At 39.2% G+C, this 27540-nt stretch overlaps 1 protein-coding gene across 1 annotated transcript; it reads right to left on the minus strand.

Annotated features, from left to right (window-relative positions):
* Positions 1–7021: 7021 nt before the first annotated feature.
* Positions 7022–24180, minus strand: WDR55 (WD repeat domain 55). The gene is made up of 8 exons (XM_070746913.1): positions 24099–24180; positions 22229–22377; positions 18391–18491; positions 13930–14017; positions 12866–13045; positions 10608–10707; positions 8856–9025; positions 7022–7889 (listed from the first exon to the last, which is right to left on the minus strand). Exons 1-8 carry the CDS (start codon positions 24114–24116, stop codon positions 7568–7570), a joined length of 1128 nt encoding a protein of 375 aa, XP_070603014.1. The 5' UTR covers positions 24117–24180; the 3' UTR covers positions 7022–7567.
* Positions 24181–27540: the final 3360 nt, after the last annotated feature.

Below are 27540 nucleotides of genomic sequence, written 5' to 3' on the forward strand. Positions count from 1 at the left end.
TGCTTGAATGTCATTGTTGCTTTCCGAACACTTACCCTTCTTTTTCAAAAAAAAAGCTTACTCTCATATTGGCCATATTAAGGAAATCACTTCCCTGTGGCTTAATTGTTCTATGCATGAGAACGAGGATCATTACTCAACACTGCTTTAACACAGCATTCCCATATAATTTCAGATTATTTATAGTACTTTGATGCCATTCATTGTTGCTTGTATCCTAAGATTTTTATTAATATTTATTGTTTCTTCATTGCTTATTTCACCCCTATGATAATCATTAAGTGTTGTACCACATGATTCTTGACAAATGTATCTTTTCTTTTATGTATACTGAGAGCATATGCACCAAGACAAATTCCTTGTGTGTCCAATCACACTTGACCAATAAAATTCTATTCTATTAAATTCAACTATTTTAAAGAGATAAACAAAGTGATCCTGAAATTTGTCTGGCAAGGAAAAAGAGCAAGGATAAGTATAAGAATTTTACAAGATGCCAGAATCGGGAGGATTTGGACTTCCGAACTGTGAGTTATATTACTAAGCAGCAGCAATGACATGGATGAGATTGGATCCTGTTAAGAAATAAAAGGCTTTTGGCTTTGGAGGGACATGATTTACAGATAGGATGGCACACACTCATATGATATGGAAAAAGCTATTAATTTGCTGCTGGCTTCAGTAAGCTACAGTGGAAGACTGGATGTACTTTTCCAAACAACCCGGGAAGTTTCAGTTGTACTGTGACAGGGTTAATTACCTTTACTATGGGGAATGGCCCTATAAGCTTCAGGCCAATTTCCTGAGGCTACTTTTAATTTTAGATATTTGGGGATAGGTAGACTTTTATCTCTCACACAAAATTGCAGTTGGAAAGACTGGTGTCTATATTACTGTATATATGCACTTAGTATTTTCCCACTATCCTCTTAGGGATTCTGTCCATTCATTTAATGACATGGATGAGAGTAGTTCTCTGGGTAATTCATGTGTGGGGATGGATTCCATTACAGTTGTGATTTGAAAAGGTGACAGTCTCATGCTGCTATGTACTGCATTGTTATATACCACTTCCACAAATGGCAGTAGCTCTGTCCAATCAGACTGTTGGTAGTCTACATAGCACCTCAAATAGTGTTTTATTATTGCATTGGCTTGTTCTACTGCCTCATTCAGGCTCAGATGAAAGGCCAAGTTGAGTTCCTGTGATGACCCAATGGACTTTATAAATTTCTTCCAGACCCTTGCTGTGAATTGGACCACCCTCTGCCTGATACGATTCTGTGGGGTATCCCATGCAGCCTATAGATCTGTTTAATAATTAGTTTAGCCAGCTTTTTTGCTGATGGGAGCCCTGGGCAGGTGATGAAATGGGCTTGTTTTGAGAATAAGTCTACCATGGTCCAAATGACCATTTTCTTCCTGCTGTCAGGAAGTTCACAATAAAATCCATGGCAATTTCCTCCCATGGTCAGGATGGATTTGCCACTTGCTGGAGGAGACCTAGGGTCTTCTCTAGTCTTTTTTCATAGTTGCACAAGTGACACAGCTTTTCACATACAGTATTCCTCAATGTTTTTATTTTTTATTTATTTATTCTTTGTCCAATATACAATACATATGAAAGAGAATAGACATTAAGTAATATATATAAAGATAGAAAGTAAGAAAGAAGAGAAGTAGAAGGGAAGGAGAGAAAATATATGATATATGAGATAAGGAAAGACAATTGGACAGGGGACGATAGGCACATCAGTGCACTTATGTACTCCCCTTACTGGCCTCTTAGGAACCTGGAGAGGTCAATTGTGGAGAGTCTACATCTAAAGTATTTGGGTGAATTATTACTTCCATTGAGGATACCCACCTAGGGATTTTCATGTAATGTTTTCTTTTAATCTCTTGCCATACTTGCATCAGGGCTTCTCATATTTCAGCACTCCTAAAATACGTTGTTTATTTTCTATATAATAATAATAATTATTATTATTATTATTATTAATAATAATAATTTATTAAATTTGTATGCCACCGCTCTCTGCAGACTCGGGGGGGGGGGGCTTACAACAATAATAATAACAATGTTAGCCTCTCGCTGTTAGCCAAATACCCATTTATTTAATTTTCTTTGTACATTTTAGTCCCAATTTTCTCTCTAATTCTCTTTTAGAATCATATTTTTCACGATCATTTTGGTTTTAGATTTACTAATTTTAAGTCCTGCTATTTCTCCATATTTCTGTATTTTCCTTAATAAAATTTGTCCTGTCTCATTTGGCTCTTCCATAAAAAATACTAGGTCACCTGCAAACATATGAATTTTGTACTCTTCCTTCTTAATCCTAGTTCCTTTATTTGCTTCAATCTTAATAAAAATTCAAGTGTAAAAATAAATAACAGAGGTGATAAAGAGCATCCCTTATGGACTCCTTTTGTTATGGTCTTGTGATGTCTCCATTTATTATTATGTTGGCTTTTTGGGTAGAATATAGTCTCTATCATTTGCTCAAATCTCTAAAGTTCATTTCTTTGCTCTGTCTAATCATATATGGGTGAAACTCAAAAAATTAGAATATCATGCAAAAGTTCATTTTTTACAGTAATGCAACTAAAAAGGTGAAATATAATATATGAGACTCATTACATGCGAGGCAAGATAGTTCAAGCCGTGATTTGTCACAGTTGTGATGATTATGTGGTATAGCTCAGTGGCAGCTTCCACTTACCCGCATACCAGTGCACTGTGCACACAACCTGTTCATTTGGGTGGTTGTGCGTGTGCCCGTGCACAAGTGCTCTCATGTGGTTTTGCTTCTGCGCATGCGCAGGAAGCAAGAATACGCCGAAATCTTGTGAGGGAACAAGAGGATATGATGCCCCAAATGAGCAAAGACTCTGGAAACTTTTGCATCTCATTTAGAAACCAAGGATCCAGAGTGTTAGATCTGAATTAATCAGTGGAGACGTTGTAGCCGAGAGTCCTTTATTAGCCTCAAGCTGGAACAGTCCAAACTATACAACAGAATGTGCAGAATAACAACAAACACATAGGAAAATCCCCATCTTTTAAAATCTTTAGCCAGGGAGTCACAGCTTGACAGAGATTTGAAATTGCCGGTCGCGTTTTAACCAATCCTCAGCCGGCATGTAAATTAACTGGCGTCCTTCTGTACACAACACAGAGTATGGAGGAAGAATGGAGAGGCACACACAGCAAGATGCTTGATGTCCAGTGTGAAGTTTTCAGTCTCTGTTGATTTGGGGAGCCATGTAATCTGCTGGTGTTGGTCCACTGTGCTTCATTAAGTCCTGGCTCAACACTGCCATCTACCAGGAGATTTTGGAGCACTTCATGCTTCCTTCCACAAACGAGCTTTATGGGAATGCTGACTTCAATTTTCCAGCAGGACTTGGCACCTACCCACACTGCCAAAAGCACCAAAACTTGGTTCAATGACCGTGGGATTACTGTGCTTGACTGGCCAGCACCTGCCTGACCTGAACCCCATAGAGAACCATTGCCAAGAGAAAGATGAGAGACATGAGACCGAATAATGCAGAAGAGCTGAAGGCTGCTATTGAAACATCGTGGTGTTCCAATAACACCTCAGCAGTGCCACAGGCTGAGAGCTTCCATGCCACGCCGCAATGAGGCAGTAATTGCTGCAAAAGGGGTCCAAACCAAGTGCTGAGTACGTATGCATGCTTATACTTTTCAGAGGTCCGATATTGTTCTATGTACAATCCTTGTTTTATTGATCACATGTAATATTCTAATTTTCTGATGGTGGATGTAGAGTTTGTGGCCCATAATCATCACAATTATGACAAATCATGACTTGAACTATCTTGCCTTGCATGTAATGAGTCTCTCTCATATATTACATTTCACCTTTTAAGTTGCATTGCTGAAATTAATGAACTTTTGCATGCTACTCTAATTTTTCGAGTTTTATCTATTGTATTTTTCGGTGTATAAGACGCACCTTTTTACTTTAAAAAAGTGCCTCAAAAACTGGATGCATCTTATACATCAAATGCCGCGGGGGGGGGGAGTTGGGCAGCGGTTGGCAGTGGCAGCAGCAGCCTTTCCATGCTTTGGCGGCTGTCCCCGAGGCCGCCCAGCAGACCCTGGCTGCTTCCCTTCCTGTGGGAGACTGGCAGGCGTTGCCCGAGGAGCCCTCCCAGCAAGCAGAAAAGTGGCTTGGGTGAGCGGCTGTGTCAGTGTCTGGGCAAGGGCTGCCTCTCTCTGGCTGAAGCTTTGTTTGGAGCGCCCTTCGCCAACTGGCATGGCCATCCTGCCACTGGCCGCGCATACCAGCCCTGGTTGCAAAGACGGATGGCGGAACTCGTTCTGTCCACTTTGGTAAGCGGCATCTGCGCTAGTTTCCAAGCCTCCTGCATGACTGATTCTCTGTCTGGAAGCCCTGTCTCCCCCGCCCCGCCCACCCCTCATTTCATCCAAAAAAGACAGTTCTCAGGCTTCCTCTGCCACCGCCGCCTCTTTTGCCTGGCCAAAGATTGCCGGAAGCGCCTGTGGCTGCCTTGCACGGAGCTTGAAGGCAGCGCTTGGAGCTCCGTTCTCCCCACCCCGAGAGAAGAGCACTGGTCCTAAACGGAGAGAAAAGCGCTTTTGGAGCACAGGATGAAATGAGGGGTGCGCGGGGCGGGGGAGATGGGGCTTCCAGACAGAGAATCAGTCATGCAGGAGGCTTGGAAACTAGACACCACTTGTATCCTGGTGGTTCCTCCCCTCCGTCACTCTCTTTCGCATACACACACATACGCAGACGAGGGAGGGACGCCTGCCCGCTTCTTGGAAGCTGCTGCCGTGTGCCCTGCCTTAACTGCCCGGCGGCAGGCTTTCTGGGAGTTCCTCCCCGGTTCCCTGTCGGCACTGTCCTCAGCAGCAGCTGTCCCCAAGGCCGCCCAACAGTCATCAGCTGGAGGCCGGCAGCTCAGCCCCAGGGATAAGTGGGACGCATGGCATCTAGCCAGTGGAGCGCGCGGAGCAGCTTCGATATCCGGTGGATGGGGCTTGGCTCCATCTGCCCCCACCCCAATCTCCCACCTTCGAGGGTGCCTTTGGGAGGGCGCAGCAGTCAACAAAAGCGCTCCGAGCGGAGGCCGCCAGCTGCATAATTCCTGAACTGAGGTAGCTTTGCTTGGAGCGCCTTCACCAACCGCTGCGGGTGGTGGGTGATAGAGCCGAGCCCCATCTCATCAGATGATCGAAGCCGCCACATGGGCTCCTCCGCTAGCTGGATGCATTGAGGTGACAGCGAAGGCGCTCTGAGCAAAGCTGCCTCAGCTCGGGAATTCTGCATCTGATGCCCTCTGCTCAGAGCATCTCCACCAACTGCTGCGCCCTCCCAAAATTTTCTTTTATGTACACTGAGACCATCTGCATCAAGACCAATTCCTTGTATGTCCAATCACATTTGGCCAATAAAGAATTCTATTCTATTCTATTCTACTATTGCTATTTAGTACTACACCATTTGTTTCAGAATACTTTTTCCTTGTTTTCCCAATTTAAATTGTCAAAGGCTTTTTTGCATCTAGAAAAACAAGTGCAACTTGTTTCTCTGGATGCACTTCATAATATTCTAATATATTTAACACTGTTTTTGTATTGTCTCTAATTTGTCTCATTGGGAGGAAACTATTTTGATCAGGGTGAAGATTTTCTTCATTCTTCCAGCTATATTCATAAACATTTTATATTCCACACTTAGAAGTGAAATTAGCCTATAGCTTTGGATTCGACTTTCATCCGTACCTTTCTTAATTATTGTCATATATGCATTTGTCCATGATACAGGCATTTTAGCTTCTAATAACACCTCATTATAGAGTTCTATAAGTACTGGTTCTATTAGTTCCTGTGTATTTTTACAGAACTTGTCTGGTGTACCATCTGGGCCCAGGGTTTTATTGTTTTCCTATTTTTGGATTGCTTCCTTTAATTCATTTACCATTATTTCTTTATTTAACATCTTTTTCTTTTTTCCATTATCCTAGATTCTTCTTTTAAATAATCAATTTTAACTAAATCAATTTCCTCCTGTCTATATAGGTTTGCAAAGTAATTAATTACAATCTTCTTAATTTCCTCTTCCATATTTTGCAAATTCCCTCCTTCGTCTTGCAGGAGCTGAACTATCCTATTTTCTTTTTCATTTTTAAATTTGTATGCCAGCTACCTTTACCTTTATTAGCATATTCAAAAAAGTGTTGGTTCATGTATTTGATGTTATTTACATATTCTGCTTGTTCTATTATTTAGTTTGTACTTATTCAATGCTAGCAATTTGGCAATTTGCTCATCACCTGGTTTAATTTGAATTTTTTTTCCCAGTCCACCTACCGTAATTTTCAAAGTATAAAACACACATCCCCCCCCCGAAAGGTGAAAATCTGGGTGCATGTTATACTTCGAATGTAGCCTTGCCCACACGCTCCATGCATTGCATTTTCAGGTGGTTCCAGGCAGTGGGGATCCTCACTTCCACATGGAGCATCCACTTCCACTTCCCAAAGAGGCAGCACATCAGTCCTCCTGGATCTGCCATTTTGTAAACATGTAAACTAGCTAGAATATAGAATAATAAAACCCTATTATTCTATATGCTAGCTCTTCTTTCACCAATAGATCCCTTGCATAAGCCCTATAAGAAAGGCTAGCATTTCAACTTTTGTTTTCCTTCTTCCTTTTAAACTAAGTCTTATCTTATAGGGCTTAAAGTGATGATGTGTATTTAACTTGTTTTTTAATTTATAACTCACTATTATTTTTATAATAATACTCCTTCCTATTTTCCCAACAACTCTGTGATATGTGTTGAACTGAGAGTGAGCAACCAGCTCGAAATCTTTGACTTTCATGCCTAAAATGAGACTAGAACTCAGATTCTCTTGTTTTCTAGCCTGGCGTCTTAACCACTAGATCAAACAGGCTGTTGACTATCCACTTGAGATAGTTCACAAAATATATATTAAATTAATGCATCTTCATATGTGGAATTCTTCCTATTTTTATTCTTTCTATAAAACCCCAGAAAAACAATAATTTAGAAACTCCCCAAGTTCCATTATGAACAATCCATTATTTCTTCTGAGTTTGAGAAATATCCGTGTTTTGCTATCATAGCAAGGAAATGGAATCCACTTTTTAGATGGAACAATAGCCTGATTCCTACATATTTCACCTGGCAAAATAAAAGAATCACTCCATGGAAGAAATGGCCGTTTGGCCGTTTCAAGGAAGTCTTCTGATACATGAAAAAAAAATTCTTAATATTCTAATTGTCCACATATGATGTCATTTCATTTCTCCTTTCTGTAGTAACCATGTTCTCCCATTTCTCTCAGAGCTAGGAAAATTCTTGTAATCTTAGTTCTCTTTTGAACTGTTAGTTCTATTAGGCTACCAAGGCTTTGCCCGCAGAGCACAAGTTTAATTACCCTGAAGATTATTCTTCAGTATGAAAAATACAGCATAGCTGAGTTTTTCCAAAATGTCCTTTCAGGGGAATGAGCCTCTAATCAGATCACTATGAGTCTTTCAGTCGCTGTCAGTCTCAGAAAGTCCACCCGTCTCCTCTTTCTCCAAGTCTGCTGCCACTTCTTTCAAGTCTGCAAAGAAATCTTCCCCATCGCCAAATGCTTTGCGACTTAAAGGCTTCAGTTGTTTATTTTTCTTCTTTTTTCTATAATCATCCACAATCACTGAACTAAGTGAAGAGATGTCCCAGAATTTCACTTTTTGGTCATGGCCACAGCTGGCCAGGTATTGGCCCATATGACACTTAGCCAGCTGTTCAATAGGCTCACCCATATGCTGCCCGACACTTCCTATCACTCGATTGGGCAAGATATTTACTGCTCTGAAATAAAGAAAAGCTTAATTACCAAACAGAATGGTTCCCTTGTGGAGAAAGGTATCCAGCCATATCCCAAGTTCTTTTTTTAGAAAAAATTTATCCCTTGTAAAGGGAACGGTTTCCCCTACCAGTATTCAACTCAGTTCTCATCTTTGTAGCTTTGCCCCAAAATGCTCCCATGGTCTTGTGGCTGGCAGGATTATACCCTCGAGTGCATATAATGCTATTACTTTCCCACCAAAGTGGTATTTAAGATTCAGGAGGGAAGTGTTTTTAATAGGAAAGTGAACACAAGAACAAGGGCACACAATCTGAAGTTAGTTGGGGGGGAAATCAAAAGCAACATGAGAAAATATTATTTTACTGAGAGTAGTAAATGCTTGGAACAAACTTCCAGCAGACGTGGTTGGTAAATCCACAGTAACTGAATTTAAACATGCCTGGGATAAACATACTGTATATCCATCCTAAGATAAAATACAGGAAATAGTACAAGGGCAGACTAGATGGACCATGAGGTCTTTTTCTGCCGTCAATCTTCTATGTTTCTATGTTTCTATGTATCTACTTGCATGTTTTCAACTGCTAAGTAGCAGGAGCTGGGGCAGGAATGGAAGCTCGCCCTGTTGCACGGCACTTGGGTCTTGAACCCAGGCCATCAACTTTCCAGCCAACAAGCATTTTTAACCACTGAGCCATCATGCCTTTCTTATATAGCTAGTTTTGTATACATACATATAGCCATATATTGGCCCAGGAAACTAGGCAGAATTTTTCAAGAATCATCTTCTCAATCTCTTAATATTAAGTTTTGTCATACCTTATTTGAAATTAGTTTGCTTTTGGCCATCTGCTAAGAAGAGCTTACCCAGATTTTACCTAGTTTCATTTGCGGCCAGTCTGTTTTCCTATGCCTCTCCAATATTAACATCGCTCAGAGGAGAACTTCTTGTCTCATGACAGTCTCACCTAATGATTCCATCAGTGGAACCTGTGCACACAATGCTTTCAGTTATGGAAACCATGCAGTCTATGGATTCTGCTTTCAATGCAAAACGGTCGCTGGTAGCACCAAAACCGTCCCAGTTGAAGAGGTAAATCGTTCCCTCACTGGAACCACAGGCTACTTTTCTTCCCCTCTGAGCAGGAGAAAAATAATACATAGTTTAGCCAGAAAAAAGCATATTTTTGTTGTTATTAAGAATTAGGTCTTGAAGACTATTTAAAATAGAAAAACCCTATTTATCAAAAGCTTAAAGCACCTTGAATAGACATCATACATTTTACCAATACAGGAAAATACTTTAATTTTTTTGTAAGTCCTTTTGAGTCCTGTTGTCTCCTGGTGACTGTCTGTACTAATCTCTGCATTTTTCTTTAAAACTTTTCAGAAGTGATTTGCCATTGTCTACTTCCTAGGGCCAAGAGAAACTGACTGTCCCAAGGTCACCCAGATGGCTTTGTATCCAAGTAGAATTTGAACTCATGGCCTTCTGGCTTCTTAACCACTATGCCAAACTGGCTCACATAAAGACCTTGTGTCAGCGAACCAAATAGCATCTGAGAAATAAATCAATTCCACGCCTGTGCTTCTCGCAGGGTACGATGTATTAACAGGCATATCTGGATTCGACTGGAATCATTCCAACTCTGAGTCCCTTAGATTACATCTGGGTCAAAACCCCATATCACATCCCCACACCCACAAGTGCAGTCATGAGGACCAATCCTATGCAGAATTCCTGATTCCTTCCTGTGTTCATTACTATGGCATCTGCAGAAAGGAATGTGTGGTGGCATAGATAGATATATATATCACGGATATATATATCAGATCACGGAAGCATAGTCACCCAATCTATTTGCTACATTCAAAGCAAATCTCCACCCCCACACTACATGCTAAGAAGGAATGTCAGTTGCTAATATTCATTTGCAAAAACACAGAGATTGGAACTCCAGCCTGATGATGGTAAATGTGATTTTACCGAAACGTCGCATAGACATGCAAAACATTACACAGGGCAAAACCCGAACTCAGAACAATCTACATATATATATATATATATATATATATATATATATATATATATATATATATATATATATATATATATATATATAAATATATAAATATATATATATATAAATATATATATATATAAATATATATATAAATATATATATAAATATATATCACTCCCCCCGGTTCCTCTATCACTACCAAACTATGTCAGGCCAACCTCTGACTTCACATAATGACTTTGGGCCTGACAGGCGGCCTCCCTTTCCACAAAACCTGTCTCATGGAATGATAGAATAAGTATAGGTGTTAGTACTATCCCAGACCATCCTACCTTTCCCCTCCAGGACCCTTTGGCTTGTTCGGATAATTCTCATGGAACTGCTTGACTAACCTATCAGCACTGACACCTTGCTATCATCCATCTAAGAAATAGTGTAACTCACTGGTTCATCATCATCATCATTATTATTATTATTATTATTATTTAGATTTAGATTTGTATGCCGCCCCTCTCAAAGACTCGGAGCGGCATTCATACCATGTTTTCCCGAAAATAAGACCCTGACTTATATTTTTTTGATACACACTTGGCTTTATTGCCCAATTGGGCTTATTATCTGGAGATGTCTTATTTGGGGGAAACGGGATCTGCGAAGAGCCTTTTTTCTAAGCTGTATCTAGATAATAGAACTTACTTTCATCAGAGATATAGCCATTAAGTCTCCATTCTGAGGTTCTGAGAGAAGCTCAAAGCGCCTTCTCCTAATGTTGAAGACTCCCATTGTTCCATCTCCACTGTGAGGAATAGAATGGTATATAATATTTATTTATAAAGCAAACTTTATTTGGAATATGATAGTCCAGGAATACAGCATTATGGAGAACTCTAACAATGTTCTGCTCTCTTCTGTTCTTCTAATGTAATCTCCTCTTATGAATTCAACAGTTTTCAACAGTAAATTCTGTGATCTATCATGTTTCCCCCAAAATAAGACAGGATCTTATTTTCTTTTGACCCCCAATATATGGCTTTGGCTTTATTATCAGGGGAGTCTGATTATTTTGGGAGTGCAGGAGGCTCCTAAACCTCAGTCTGCAGAAAGGGGACTGGTGCCGCAGTGCCAACCAGCTGCTTCGCTGGTGCTGCTCAAGCCATCGCCTACAGCAATCGTGAAATCTTTTTCATTGCTTCCTGTGCACGAGGTGAGGAGACAAGGCAGGAGGAGAGGTAAAGAGGAGGAACATGCCCCATACGCATCTGCCATTCACATGGAACGGCCTTGCTGAGGCTGCTCCCGCAAATTCTAGCTCGCGTGCCTCTTCTGTCAGTGATGGCCGCAAAAAAAAAAGATCAGCCACAAAAATACTCTTGCCAATCTTAGCCCTATCAACCTGGGACTGGAGGAGGGGGACTGGCAAGCAGTGGCTGGTGCAAGCTATATGCACAGTCATAAAGCCGGATCAGTATGGCCGGTTGTTGCCCGCAGCATTGTCAGCAAGGATCGGGTCAGAGCCACTCTCGCTGCCTCCCAAGATCAAGAGGCCAGATTCAGTGAGCCAGACCCATGGTTGGCACTCAGGAGAAGAAAAGAGAGAGGAGGCATTGCGAGAGAGAAGTTGCTAATTGCTCACACTCACGGGAAGTTTTTCTTTACTGTGCAAGATGATTCCCTGCACAGACCAGCTGAGAGATGCAACGGAACTGCCCATGTGTGTCTCGTGGCCCGGCCCACCTCATCCACCACCTCACTTGTCTCCCTTCTCCACCGTGTCTTATCAGACTTCCAGCTCCTGCTATGCCTGGCGACGAGGGGAGGAGACGGCAAGGGGAGCCCTGGCTTGCTCTATGCATCTTGCACCCTCCCCACCTGCCACTCCCCCTCGCCAGCTGAGATCGGCAGGCCAGATTCAGGAAACTAAACACGTTGCTGCCACCCAGAGAACAAAAACGTGAGTAATGGGCTCTCTCGCAACGCGTCCACTCTTCTCTTCTCCCAAGTGCCAGCAGTGTGTCTGGTGCACAGAGTCTGGCCTGCTGATCTTGGGCGGCAGTGGCTCTGATCCGATCCTTATTGGCAATGGTGAGAGCAAGAACAGGCCATGCCAATCCTACTTCATGGCTGTGCAGACAGCCCACATCGGTCACTGCTTGGAGCTCCAGCGCCAGTACTCCTAGCCCCAGTCCAAGGTCAACTGGGCTAGGGCTGGAAAGAGTTTATTGCGGCCACTCTTTTTGCAGCTGCCACTAAGAGAAGGGGTGCGCAAGCTAGGGTTTGCAGGAGTGGCCTCTGTGAGGTCATTCCGTGTGGATGGCAAGAGTGTGTGGGGCCCATAGGGCATGTTCCCCCTCCCTTTCCCCCCTCTCCAGCCTCGCTTCCTCACGTCATTGTTTGCATGGCAACTGCGCATGCATCTAAGTATTGGGGGGGGGGCTTTTTGGGGACGCGATTTTAGTACATGTACTTGAAAGCCCAATTGGTCTTATTATCAGGACAGGTTCTAGTTTAAGGAAAACATGGTTAAGTAGTTAGATGTCTTGAGTAAGACGTCCTGAATGACTTCCAGTTTTTGAGACACTTCAAACGTTTACTTCTTGAAATTGCTGGTCTGCTCCAGAATGGCATGTTTCAGAAGGGGAATGAAATGTTTTGGTCCTCTCCAGAACATCCCATTCCTAAACCACTAAATCTTATACATACCTATTTGCCTTCTGATAAATTCTAATAAAATCTTTATTTATAATCAGTAGCAATTGAAAGCTGGCTATAGATAACTCTATATTTATGTGAAATGCCATTACAACAGTGAAAAGAATAACACCAAAAGAGATGGCGATAGTTTTTATCTAAAAGCTTTTAATCTCTCCTGTAGGAACAACTACTGTAAAACATCTGCACTCTAAAAATACAAATGTAACCTATTAATTTACTGAATTAACAGGAGAATGTAGTACCTGGTTGTGAGAAGCAGCTTCTTGTTTTTATCAAGGATCATATCACTGATGTAGTCCTCATGCTGCTTCATTTCCATGATGGATGTGCCCTTGCGCAGGTCCCATATTTTCAACACTCCACTGTCATCTCCTGTGGCAAACAAATGCTCATCTATCACCAATAGGCTGTTCAAAGCTGAGCTGTGGAAATTTCAAAGTAGAAGAGCCAACATTATAACTTACTTTTAGAGCTGTTCCCATTTTTGAACCCTTATTCATATAACTCTTCTCCATTTTTTTTTCTCTACACAATGAAAGGTCCATGTCAAGAGAACAAACAACCTCTCCTTTCCTAAATATGTCAAAACCTGCACTATAACGGTTAACAAGAATCCCAAATTAAAATTAAAGAGAACAGGAGGTGTCTGTTGGAGTAAGTGTAATTCCTCATTCTCAATAAATTTAGACAAATATGAATGTTCACGCTGCAAACTGTTAGCCTGAATTACCAGAAGTTGAATTCCTACCCAGGAAAAATACATTGATATGGGATAAGGCTGAATCTTTCCTATCTTCACTTTCCCATAATTCAGAACATTTTGAAAGCTGATGTTTCTTATTTTAAGAAATAATAAGACTTCTTTGATCCTAAAAGTTCTAATTGAAGACTTTGATAGACTAATAATAACCTAGTTTCATTGCAGACCTCAAAGAAATTCTTAAATATAAATAGCCATCCTACAAATTAAATCCAGTTTGGTCTAGTCGTTAAGGTATCAGGTTGAATAGCAGGAGACCATGAGTTCTAATGTCACATTAGCCATGAAAGACCTTGTGAGAGTCGCCTTCTCTGAAACTCAACTTACCTCATAGAATTGTCGTTGTGGGGAAAATAGGATAAAGCTGTGCTGGCTATGTTTATTACCTTGAATTATTTGCAAAAATATTTAAAGCATGATATAAATAAATAAATAACTCATGCTCAAGAATCTTAACACAAACAAAATAAAAGAACTGTAACTAGAAAATATAAGTGCTTCATTACCAAACCTACAGAATGGTTAATAAATAATTAAGATACCTACTTGTGAGCCTTGGAGAATCGTGTCACAAGACGGCCTTCCTCCACATTCAGGATATGAATAGATTTATCCTTGGATACTGTGAAAAGCCCTGGAATACAGAGGGGGAAAGCCCACACCATGACATGACCAGCCCATAAATGGACTGGATTCTCCTATGAAAAGGAAAAGTACCTTTAACAAATTAGGAAAGTTAAAATTAGATTTTATGTGTTTTCAAGAGGTTCACATAAAAAACAACACAATAAATTATTGGAATATTGTAAAATTGGGTAATATTCTTATATTTGAACACAACAAAAGAAAAGAGTTGTGGTTTAATATGTTAAAAAACAATAAATGCAAGACAATTTTTGCCAGATAGAGGGGAAAATATTGACGGTGGAGCTAACAATGAATTATAAACCAATAATTTTGGTAGCAATATATGCACCAAATTATAAACAAGAATTTTTATGAAAAACTGCATCAGAAAATTATTGGAATATGAAAATATTGGTTTGGTAGGATATTTTAACACGATTGTACATGCAGAATTGGATTACAAAAGTAGTAAAGTAAAACAGCTAGAAAAATGCTTCCAAATACATTTTTTTAAATGGCAGAAGAAATGGGTATTCAAGATGTAAGGAGAGAAGTAAATCCTAAAAGAAATCAATATTCATTTTATTCAAATAGACATATGCCCTGGTCAAGAATAGATATGATATGGATGTCACCAGAGTTAAAGTCAAATGTGCAACAAATAGAAATAGAAGCAAGCACATGGGCAGATCATAATCCAATTGGAGTTAAGTGGAAAGGACAAAAAAGAAAATGGAGACGGACATTGAATCAATCAATACTAAAAGACAAGGAATTTATACTAAGTATAGAAAAAGAAATGGACTTCTTTTTTCAAAGAGAACAGAAAAGAAGAAAGTTCAGTACAAAATGTATGAGACACTGCTAAAGCATACATTTGGGGACTTGCTATAACATACACGGGATAACTACAGAAAGAACCAAACAAGATGATTCTAAAAAATCAAATGGAACTAAAAAAACCAATAAAATAAATCTACTAAATAAAGAAGATTTGCTACAAAATAATTAAAAATGCTAAATAGAACTTTTTTGAAAATGCAAATAAACCAGGAATATGTCTGGTATACAAACTGAAAACAGAGAAAGAGAAGAACTGAATACATAGGCTGCTAGATGAGAAAAAAAAATCAAGATGATTATGAGAAGTTGTTTGAGCAAGAAAAAGTTTCAGAAGAGAAAATTAAAGAATATTTGTAAAAAGTGGACCTACCTAAAGTATCAGAAAAAAATAAAAGCTATGTTAAGTGAACAAATATCAATGATGGAATTGTCAGAAGTGATTAAGAGACAAAAGAGCAATAAAAAACCAGGACCAGATGGACTGCTGGCAGAATTTTATAAATGTTTACAAGCAGTGAAGGGCTACCAAAAATTTTACTACCACACTGCGGGCGTAGCTTATGCAGGACGCCCTGCATTTTCTTTCAACATCTTTCAGTGCAAATTGGGTGCTCTGGGATGGAGTTCCATTTTCGTTACCCCACTGCGTCCCCCCCCCCATCCAGCAGTAGCCCACCTCTGTTTACAAGGTACTCTATGTCCATCAATGTTGGAAGTCTATAATGAAGTACTGATTGATGCAAAGATACCAATTTCATGGATGGAATATTGCTCTGAGTCCAAAAGAAGAATCAGATTTAATGCAGATAAAAAACTACAGGCCCATATCTTTACTAAATACTGACTATAAAATATATGCTTCAATAATGGCAGAGAGACTAAGGTTCTTAATGAATTTATATATTCAGAGCAAAATGGCTTCTTGCCTAAGATATTCATGGAATATTATGAAGCATATCCTGGAAAACAAATCGTGTTGTTCTTCTTAGATGCGCAGAAAGCATTTGATAGTATACTTTGGTACAAAATTCATTAAAATGATAAAGGCCATATACCATAAATAAACAGGATAGATGATGGTAAATGGAGATAATATAACAAAAGACACAAGACAAAGATGTCCACTATCTCCTTTACTATTTATATTGACATTGGAAGTGCTAAATAGAAATATTAGACAAGATATAGAAATTAAAGATATAGAAATTTAAAAATGAACAGTATAATTTGCAGGCATTTACAGATGATTTAGCCTTTATCTTGGAAGACGCACAAGAAAATGGACTTAAATTAATTAGAAAAATAGAAGAAAATGTTGAAGTTGCAGGACTGAAAATAAATAAAGAAAAAATCAAAATAATAATTAAAAATGTTAGACACAAAGAAAAAAGAACTAATGAGGACAATAGATATTCAGATGGCCAAGAAAATTAAATACTTAGGACTTCAACTAACGGTAAGGTATGCAACGATTAAACAAGGTAATTATTATAAACTGGAGCAACAAATTAAAATGTATTTGGAGAAGTGGAAAAATCTACAACTATCATTAATAGAAAGAGTAGCTACTATAAAAATGAATATCCTGCCAAGATTACTACATCTATTTCAAACAATACCAATAAAACTGGGAGGGAAATATTTTGAAAAATTAAATAAAACAATATTAAAATATATTTGGCAAGGGAAAAAAGCAAAGATGAGCTTGAAAATGTTGCAAGATTCTAAAAATAGAGGTGGTTTTGAGCTAACAAATTGGGATACTTACTTGGGTGAAATAATGGATTGGCTGGAGGAACAAAAGACTTGATTTTGGAGGGGCATGATCTTGATGTAGGCTGCCATGGTTTTTATGGTATGGAACAAACAACATACATAGCTAACCTGATTGCCCCAAAATAAAACATCCTCTGATAATAAGGCCAATTGGGTTTTTGAATGCATAGCAATAAGGCCAAGCATTTATTTCAGTGTTCAAAAAAATATAAGACGGGGTTTTATTTTTGGATAAACATGGTATTTCCAAAGTCAATATGTTAGGAATGTATGGGAGAAAATTAAAGAACATTATTTGAAAATACTGATCTGCTTTCCACAATGGAGGCACTGATTTATCAAAACGTTATTGTTGTACAGAATGTTACCAGATATAAAGATATTTTAACTGAAAAGGGGGAACTTAAAACTAAACAGGAATTGAGTGATCAAGAGATTGTGATAACATGGTGGACACATGTGCAGATACAATCTAGATATGAGATGTCTGTATGGTTTAAATAAAGAATTAACAGAACTAAATCAGATAGTAACAGATGAAAAATTAATAAATAAAATATATAGCTATTTGTTAAGAATTGAGATGGAGTAAAACAAGTAAAGAGACAATGATAGTATGGGCTAAACATTTTTGCTTTTTGATTGAGTTAGATCAATGTCAGAAATTATGGGATAGAAATTATAAATTAATAATGTCTACTGCACACAAAGATAAATCTGCAAAATGTTTGAAATTGAAATACCACCAGATACCTGGTTCATACTATCGTATGTGATGGACATGTCAAAAAGTGAAAAAATATTGGACAAAAATACATAGGGTACATGACTTGAAAAATGATAAAACATATAGATTTGAAACCAGAGACATTTTTGTTGGGCATTTTACCAGACAAGTATAACAACGTATGATTTTATATGTATTAACTGTAGCAAGAATAGTATTTGCACAACAATGGAAAAGTGAAGACAAAGATGTGATTAGAAAAATATTAGAATATGAAGAAATTGATAAGCTAAAACTTTACAATTAAGGAAATTAAGGAAATAAACTATTTTTTGACTTGGAACTTATTTTATCAATGGCTAGCTGACAAAAAGGAGCTATTAAACAGGGAAATATATGAAAGGATTAGTGATATAAGGAAGATACATTAACTTGGTTAAACATATAGTATGATTATTTCTGTTATTAATATTAATGTAATTGATATTAATGTAATGAATATTATTGCAAAACTATAATTATTATTTCCTAAAATGATTTAGGAAATGATGTGATTTAGACAAAACACTGGTCAACTGAAATTGGATTTTCTGTACGCTATAAAATAAAAACATTTAAAAAAAGAATAATCTTTCATGATTCAGGGACCAAGCATGCCTATAGAAATTATAGGACACAAAATGCATCTAAATGCACATCTGTTGTTCAGGCATTTTACCTTTCTTGGACTACCTCATTTGTCCCTGCTGCAGAAAAACTCTTTTCAGCAAAGAGTTATGATATCTCTGTCATAAAGTATATTTATGCCAACTTTTCAAAGACAGGTTAAATGTGTTTAACTCATCTTTGAGAAATATTGTTCATGTGCCATTGACAACTTTCTGGTGGTTTTTCACATGGAAGCATTATTACTTAAAGTTGAAATTATAAACTAACTTTGTAGAATTTAATTTAAAGCCTGCCATTCTCCTTGTGAATTTATCAACATCTTTATTCCAAAGAAAATAGAAACCATAAAAGCAGCAAATACTTACTTTGTCCATCTTGCGAAAAGGATATTTTCCGGCAGGATTTTAAATGATGACCTGAGGACCAAAGTTCTTTATTTTCACCTTCCAAACAGGAGTATGAGTATCTGTAGTTATGATTTTAAAATGGAAATAGAAGCATCAGGTACCTGTTCAAATAATTCCTGCACCCAATAGTGCCTACCTTTAACCAATGCAGATACTGTATACCCAATCATCTTATTTATTTATTTATTATTTATTTATTAGATTTGTATGCCACCCCTCTCCGTAGACTCTTGCTACTATCCATACCTCATTTATACTGTATATACAGTGGTACTTCTACCTAAGAACGACTCTATTTATGAACTTTTCTAAAGAATTGAGTGTTCAAGATTTTTTTGCCTCTTCTTAAGAACCATTTTCCACTTACAATCCCGAGCCTCCGAAACTGTAACTGGAAAAGGCAGGGAGAAGCCTCCGTGGGGCCTCTCTAGGAATCTCCTGGGAGGAAACAGGGCCAGAAAAGGTGGGGAGAAGCCTCCATGGGGCCTCTCTAGGAATCTCCTGGGAGGAAACAGGGCCTCCACTCACCCTGTGGTTTCCCCAATCGCACGCATTATTTGCTTTTAAATTGATTCCTATGGGGAAAATTGCTGCTTCTTACAAACTTTTCTACTTAAGAACCTGGTCACGGAACAAATTAAGTTTGTAAGTAGAGGTACCACTGTGTATCTCTCTCCTACATCTGCCATAAACACATATATCTATCCCATTTTCAGTTACACACACACACCTACCTTCCCTAATCTGCCAATCATACTCTACTCCTCTAAGTATTTGTTTCTCAGCAGATATCCTATTTCCCCCAAAATAAGACATCCCCTGCAGGCGGGGTTTGATGCTACCGGTGCTACTAGAATGCTGTGCATATAGCTTTGGTGTCTGCCGTGTGCGTCTTGGCGAAAGTTTGCTTCTGTGCATGTGCAGGAAGCAAAATCTTGCAAGGGAACGCGCACAAGTGAGATTTCGGCATGCACAGAAGTAAAAACAAATTGACGCGTACGCACGCCAAGGACCCAAAGCTGCGTGGGCAGCTCCAGTTTTACTACTGGTGCAGCGTCCCACTCATACCGCTAGGAATCCGATACTGATCCCCTGATAATAAACCCAGTTGGGCTTTTGAGTGCATGGCAATAAAGCCAAGCGCTTATTTCAGGGTTCAAAAAAATATAAAACAGGGTCTTATTTTCAGGGAAACATGGTACGGAACCTCCCTCTTCTTTTCGGTTCTCCATCTCTCCATTACCACGGAGTCTGTTTTATCAACATCATGCACACCTTCTTCCATTCCATAAAAGCACTTTCGCTTTTAAGACAGGGGTCCCCAACCCACAGGCCATGGGCCACTAGTGCAGTGTTTCCCAACCTTGGCAACTTGAAGACATTTGGACTTCAACTCCCAGAATTCCCCAGCCAGAGAATGCTGACTGGGGAATTCTGGGAGTTGAAGTCCAGATAGCTTCAAGTTGCCAAGGTTGGGAAACACTGCACTAGTAGCCTATGGCCTGTTTAAAATTGGGCTGTGTGAATGTGTGTGCGCGCACGGCTCCATTTGCATGTGTGGTGGGCACTCATGTTCATGTGTGAAGCTACATTTGTGTAAGCAGTGGGTATGTGTGCCTGTTGCTTGTACAAATGGAGCTGTGCACATGCACCTATGACTCACAGGGAACCACCCCATCTCCTTGTAGGCCAAGCTGAAAAGATTGGAGTCTGTAGCTTTAAGAGACATGCAAACGTGCACCTAATTTCTCTTTCTACCCACACAATCCCTATTGTATAATATATATACAAATAATATTTTTATATAGAAAGACAATAATGTTTTGGCACTTTTACTGTCTTTTTAGCACCAAGCCAACAGATTCTGTCTGCTCAATCTGTAACCACTTTATTCTCAGTAAAGCATATTCTCGGGGCGTGGGGGAGAGGGAGGGAGGTAAACCAGGAGCCTTTCTTTGCTAATTAAACTACTGTAAGTGGGAAGGTTGACATTTATTTAGTCACAAGTACACAGACCCGTTTTCTCTTTCCTCTCTTTCTTTCTCTCTCTCTCTCTCTCTCTCTCACCCCCAACACATACACTCACTTTATCTATCTGCCTGCCTGCCTGCCTACCTACTTACCTATCTCCCATTAATAAAGACAAGAATTTATTCTCCATCTCTCATACATAAGCAGAAATACAGAGAATTTTTTTTTCTAGCACATAACGTATTGTGGATGGTCCTGATACAAACAGGTCTCCCTTTTTCAACGATATCCTGCACTTCCATCCACATCTTCTCTTTCTCAGCCACACGTAGATCAAAACTCTTTTGATCACTTACAATCTCCTCTCACAACTGCACATCTTCTGGCCTGTTCACAAAAATAGATCCCCTCTCTCAGAAAGACATGCATTTGATGTACATGTACCCAAATACCCTAAAGCCTTTAGTCAAGGGCTGTCAAACTCATGGCCTGTGAACCAGATGCATCACACACTAGCCACATCCATGCCCGGCTTATCGAAGGGGGGGGGAAGTCCTGATACGTCATGTGATGCCACCATGATGCCGCAACTTTAGTCAGTCATACAAATGTCCTTCCCATGCTTTCTTCCCTCTACAGGCAATTGCCTTGGCCAGCTACAGATAGACACACACCCTCAGTCTCTTCATTGTACGCAAAGCTTCTCTTCCTTTCTCTCAATTAAGCACAGAACTCCTCTAGCAATGACACTGTTTCTTAAGCAGGCCTTATCATTCAATACGGAGACACATACACAGCACTCTTTTCCCTCAACTATTCTTCTTTAGCCACATACCACCTCTATCTCATATCTTCTCTCCAAAACACCTTAATGTCTCTCTGGTTCCTCTTTGGATAAGACAGAATAGCTCTCAACCACAAAGAGTCATTCTCCTGTAAGGAAGAGATACTTCTTCAACATACAGATATCTTATTTTTTTCTCTTAAATCACTCAGCAGAACACCCCTCTCCCCAAAAAAGTATTATGATCTCCCTCCTGCAAATGACCAACCTGTCCTCTTTCATAACTCATGTATACACTTACAACTTTATGCATGGTATGTTTGTGTGTGTGTTTGTTAGTAAAATGGGGTTCTTTTTAAATATTTTAAATTATATTTGGATTTGTCATAAATTGTTGTATCTTGCTGTGAGCCGCCCCGAGTCTGTGGAGAGGGGCGGCATACAAATCTAAATAATAAATAAATAAATAAATAAATAAATAAATAAATAAATAAATAAATAAATAAATAAATAACTTCTTGCTCAAATAAATACAGACACAATCACACATACATCAATAACTACATTATTCTCTTTCTCCAATACATCTTATTTGTCTTTTTGGTATGATTCTACTACTGACTGCAGGATCTTCTAAAGTCAGCCCAGCATAATAGTAAATAGGACAGACTCTGTACTAGCTCTTAGATGTCTGGAAGAAGCCACAAGGTTCTCTACGTCTCAAGTGAGGAAATTGTTTTAGCTTTACAAACATTTGTTGTTGCTACCCAACACAGAAATAGTCTTAAACAGATACTTCCTCTCAAATGCATTTTTTTCTATATAGAGATGGATATTCATTCTCTCTCTCACACACACAGATAGCCTCTCTCAATCTGTATCCATACATGCATACATTTTTTCTCTTAGTCAACTACATAAAATCAAACAATGGAAACACACAGTCTTTCCTAAACACACAGATCCATCTCATTGAACTTCTGATGCAAAGGGAGGTTTTTCTCCAATCTCCATATACCTGACCCAAGAAGCTGAACTCACACATAAACATCACCATCTACATCTCCAATAGCTATGATGTCCCGGGAGGGGTGAAAGTCAATTGTATTTGGTGCTGCCTCAAAGAAAATGTCTTCAGGAGTATCATGAAGTCTAGGCTCCAGTTCAAGTTCTTTCTCATCTGAATGTTCCTGGATGGAGTAGACAATAAGAGATAGTAATGAAATCTTCATACTAGTTTTATAGTCATTTACTAATGTGACTAACATAATCCATATACTATATGATAATGTTTATATCCAGCTTTCTTCAGAAGTTAAATTGCTTTCCACTGAGGCCTCCCTATATTTTTCTCCTACAAGAGGAACCCTGTCAACCCAAGTCTCTACGGATTTTATTGAATTAATTGAACTTTATTTGGCCAATTGTGATTCAACACACAATGAATTTGTCTCTGATACGGAAGTACTCAGTGTACATGCAAAACAACAGAATAATCATCATCTCAATAAAAGGGGAAAGACAGGAAGATAATAATAAGGATAGACAATAATATTACATGAGTAAATATACTGTACATAGATATTTAGACAGTGCTGTGAGAATTAGGTATTCAGCAGATTGGGTGGAGGGGGACTGGCCCTGTGTTTAGGTGTTCTGGTCTGCAATGCCCTGTAGTGCTGTCCTGAGGGGAGGAATTAAAACAATTTATATTCAAGATGTGATGGGTCTGCAGGTATTTTCTCAGCCAGCCTTATGACCTGCACAATATACAGGTGTTCTGTGGAAGGCAGGATGCTTGCAATTGTCCTTTCTACAGTCTTAGCCAACTATTGGACTCTGTACCTCTTCTGTTTGGTTGCTGTACCAAACCAGACAGTTATTGAAGTACACATTCAATTTCTTACCACTACTAGACCAATTGCCTTTTGTACCCTTCCATCCTCTTTTCAATATTTCATTAGCCACTATCTTTGATTTAGCATTTTTTTATAAATGTATTAATAAAAATCATATTTTCCAGCACCATCACTACAGTACCTAGGATCATATCATCCCACAGCACCATAAACACACAGAGAGATTAAAGACAGCGATCAATATCCGGCCATAAATGATACGTGTGGTCTTATTATAGGTTTTAAATTGTTTTTAAACTAATTGTTTTTAAACTGTCTCTTTTTAGATGTCCGAATATTTACTTGTTCTTCTTTATTGTGAGCCGCCCACTAAACTAAATAAATAGTTCAGGTGATTTACCTGTTTTTGATCATTTTAATCAAATACTCCCAGAAGTATGCAACGTTTGAATTCATTATACAAACAAAGGCTATTCAATACATCTATACGTACACACGTGTATGTATGCATAACATGCTAGGGAGGAGGGGACGGACGGGCGGGGGGCAGATAGAGTAGGGAAGCCTGGAGAGAGTCCGTTTCTGTTTGCCTGGCGGAACCTCTTCCAGGGCTAGCCTTCTTTTGTACCACTTTGTGCCGGGAGCCCCCACGTCTTCACCAAAACTATAATTGGAATTGGGGCTTAGGACAAAGGGGAATCAGTGTCCCACAAAACGCGGCGAAATACCGGAGCAACTAATGACTTTCAATAAAATCTAAGGCAGTCCCGTGATAAGTCTCTAGCAAAGTGTATCCCAACCTTGGTAACTTGAAGATATTTGGACTTCAACTCGCAGAATTCCAAATACTGTATCTTCAAGTTGCCAAGGTTGGGAAATACTGCAGTCTAGCACTACATTCCTACCGCACCAAAGCTCCCGCACAGAACTACTCCTCGACCGCCTAAACCCACATCCCCAGACTGCTGCCTCCTGACACAGGAAGCCGCGTAGGTCTCTTTCCCTGGCAAAGGGAAGTCCACGTGAGGACACGGATGGTGTACTGTACTCACAGCCTCAGACGCGGCCATTTTCACCACAGCAGTCAGCTTGCGGGAAACAAGTGTGTCGGGAACTGCGGGACGCCTGCGCAGCAGAAAAGAGGCGGAGCGAGCATTTTTCCTCTGGAAGGCCGGGAGATTTATTTATTTGTTTGTTTCTTTGTTTGTTTATTTGTTTATTTGTTTATTTATTTATTATTTGGATTTGTATGCCGCCCCTCTCCGAAGACTGAAAGGCGAAAGTGACATGCTTATTGAAATGCAGGTTGGCCTTCTGTTATAGCCAGAAAGCGTTTATTTATTTGCTTGTTTGTTTGCTTGTATGTACAGTATGTATGTATGTAGTACATTACTAGTGCATACAGTATACTAGTGTATGTACTAGTAATGTACTAGTACTGTATTCCTAGTATCATGTATTACTAGTATTCCTAGTAATACTAGTATCATGTACATAAATATTGTTATATCTTTGTATAGCACCAATACGTACTTGACAAAACAAATAATAAATAAATAAATAAATGTGTACGTGTGTGTGTGTGTGTGTGTAGTATGTATGGCTAAGTAGTAGCCCTACAGTATGTGCAGTGTCGATGTTGTTTACTGGGCAGCAGAAACCCAACCATCAGAAAAAGTACGAAACAATTAAAAACTGGAAGGAGAATTTTTATTTAATCCCCCAATACTAACCTTATCAAGAATATTGACTACTAAATCCGTAGACTTTGTCCTTTCCTTTCCTTTAATTTTACTTTCCTCAGAGCAGAGGAACAGAACAAACAAACTAATCTCCCTGGAAAAAGAAAGAAATGGGAGTCCCAAAGTGATTTTTCAAAAGGCAACTGGACTTTCTCATTTTTTTCTTTGAAGAGGTTTCACTTCTCATTGAAAAAGCTTCTGAAGAACCTGAACCTCCAGTTGCCTCTTGAAAAAGCACCTTTGGGACAAACATGACTTGGATGACTGAGAATCTTATTGGCATGGGAGTTTTTCCTTATATCTGTGGTTTGAAAAGCTCCTTCATTCTCACCCAATAAAGATTGAAATTCAAAGGCAAATATTTGCTGTCTCAACAAAAAGTATGGTAACATTAAGAAAAAAAATTATACTTATTTTTATAGTCACTTAAAAATATACTTAAAAATCATTGGCTTTTCCCACAAGAAGAATTCTGTCAGCCAGGTCTCTCCAGATTTAAGTTCAGCTCCTATATCTTGACACAATTTACAGGACTATTTACAGTACCATGTCTTGCCACATATCTCCCAGAGACCAATAAGAACACACAGAGTTGGCCTCCTCCTCCTTGACGAAGCAATGCAGGTTGGCGGAACCACGGGGAAGGCCTTCTTTAGGGCCGCCCTGGCTCTATGCAACCAACTACACCCCAATATCCATACTGCTCCCACCCTACTGGCCTTCCGTAAGGCCACGAAGACCTGGCTTTGACAGCAGACCTGGGGGGCCATGAACTAACAACTGACAATGCCACACGGTATGAATGAAACATAGAAACATAGAAGTCTGACGGCAGAAAAAGACCCCATGGTCCATCTAGTCTGCCCTTATACTATTTTCTGTATTTTATCTTAGGATGGATATATGTTTATCCCAGGCATGTTTAAATTCAGTTACTGTGGATTTATCTACCACATCTGCTGGAAGTTTGTTCCAAGGATCTACTACTCTTTCAGTAAAATAATATTTTCTCATGTTGCTTTTGATCTTTCCCCCAACTAACTTCAGATTGTGTCCCCTTGTTCTTGTGTTCACTTTCCTATTAAAAACACTTCCCTCCTGGACCTTATTTAACCCTTTAATATATTTAAATGTTTCGATCATGTCCCCCCTTTTCCTTCTGTCCTCCAGACTATACAGATTGAGTTCATTAAGTCTTTCCTGATACGTTTTATGCTTAAGACCTTCCACCATTCTTGTAGCCCGTCTTTGGACCCGTTCAATTTTGTCAATATCTTTTTGTAGGTGAGGTCTCCAGAACTGAACACAGTATTCCAAATGTGGTCTCACCAGCATTCTATATAGTGGGATCATAATCTCCCTCTTCCTGCTTGTTATACCTCTAGCTATGCAGCCAAGCATCCTACTTGCTTTCCCTACCGCCTGACTGCACTGTTCACCCATTTTGAGACTGTCAGAAATCACTACCCCTAAATCCTTTTCTTTTGAAGTATTTGCCAACACTGAACTGCTAATACAATACTCAGATTGAGGATTCCTTTTCCCCAAGTGCATTATTTTACATTTGGAAACATTAAACTGCAGTTTCCATTGCTTAGACCATTTATCTAGTAAAGCTAAATCATTTACCATATTACAGACGCCTCCAGGAATATCAACCCTATTGCACACTTTAGAGTCATCGGCAAATAGGCAAACCTTCCCTACCAAACCTTCCCCTATGTCACTCACAAATATATTAAAAAGAATAGGACCCAGAACAGATCCTTGTGGCACACCACTTGTGACCTGACTCTGCTCAGAATACTCGCCATTAACAATAACTCTCTGATGTCTACGCTTCAGCCAGCTGCAAATCCATTGAACTATCCAGGGATTAAGTCCAATCTTCACTAATTTATCTATCAGCTCTTTATGTGGAACCGTATCAAAGGCTTTGCTGAAGTCCAGGTAGGCAATATCCACGGCACCACCTTCATCCAACACCTTTGTGACATAGTCAAAGAAATCAATGAGATTAGTCTGACATGATTTGCCTTCAGTAAAGCCATGCTGATTTGGGTCTAATAAGTTATTGTTTTTTAGGTGCTGATTTATCCTCTTTTTGAGTAGAGGATGTATGTATGTATGGGATTATGAGTGCTTTATAATTAATGGGTTTCTTTTTTAATATGGGGTTTTATAGTTTTAGATTATATTCAACTTCTTTTTATTGTTCTGTATCTATTTGTATTCTATTTATATTATTGTAAGCCGCCCTGAGTCCTTCAGGACTGGGTGGCATAGAAATTAAATGAAGGAACGAATGAATGAATGAATAAATAAATAAATAAATAACAAATTTTGATACCACGTTACAAGTATTCTTAAATGCAAGAAAGATTCAAAAAGTCTCTTGCTCCACTGTCTCCTGGATAAATTACACAAAAATATATGATAATCATGGGTACATTTTTTAAAGACAAATGACAAAATATCAGAACAATAGATACATGATTCACATTCTTGCACCTAATTAATAGGCTCAGACTCAACCCCAAGAAGATGGAGTGGCTGTGGGTTTGCCTCCCAGGGACAATACCAACTGTCTGTCCATCACCCTGGGGGGGGGGGTGTCAACCTGGGTGTCCTTGATCCACAGCTGAGTTTAGAGGGGGCGTTCACACGGGTATGCCTTATGCACCAGTTGTGACCCTATCTGGACAGGGAGTCACTTCTCACAGTCACCCCCTTATCACCTTGAGGTTCGATT

This window comes from Erythrolamprus reginae, chromosome 3 (genome assembly GCF_031021105.1).
Source record: "Erythrolamprus reginae isolate rEryReg1 chromosome 3, rEryReg1.hap1, whole genome shotgun sequence".
Lineage (NCBI taxonomy): Eukaryota > Metazoa > Chordata > Lepidosauria > Squamata > Dipsadidae > Erythrolamprus > Erythrolamprus reginae.

What these genes read in the sequence shown, in the direction of transcription:
- WDR55 (XM_070746913.1), bottom strand. An exon ending in GTAGATGGTGATGTTTATGT is followed by an intron (nt 18,492 to 22,228) that starts GTGAGTTCAGCT and finishes TCATAACTACAG; the next exon opens with ATACTCATACTCCTGTTTGG. An exon ending in TCCACTGATGGAATCATTAG is followed by an intron (nt 7,890 to 8,855) that starts GTGAGACTGTCA and finishes TCTTTATTTCAG; the next exon opens with AGCAGTAAATATCTTGCCCA.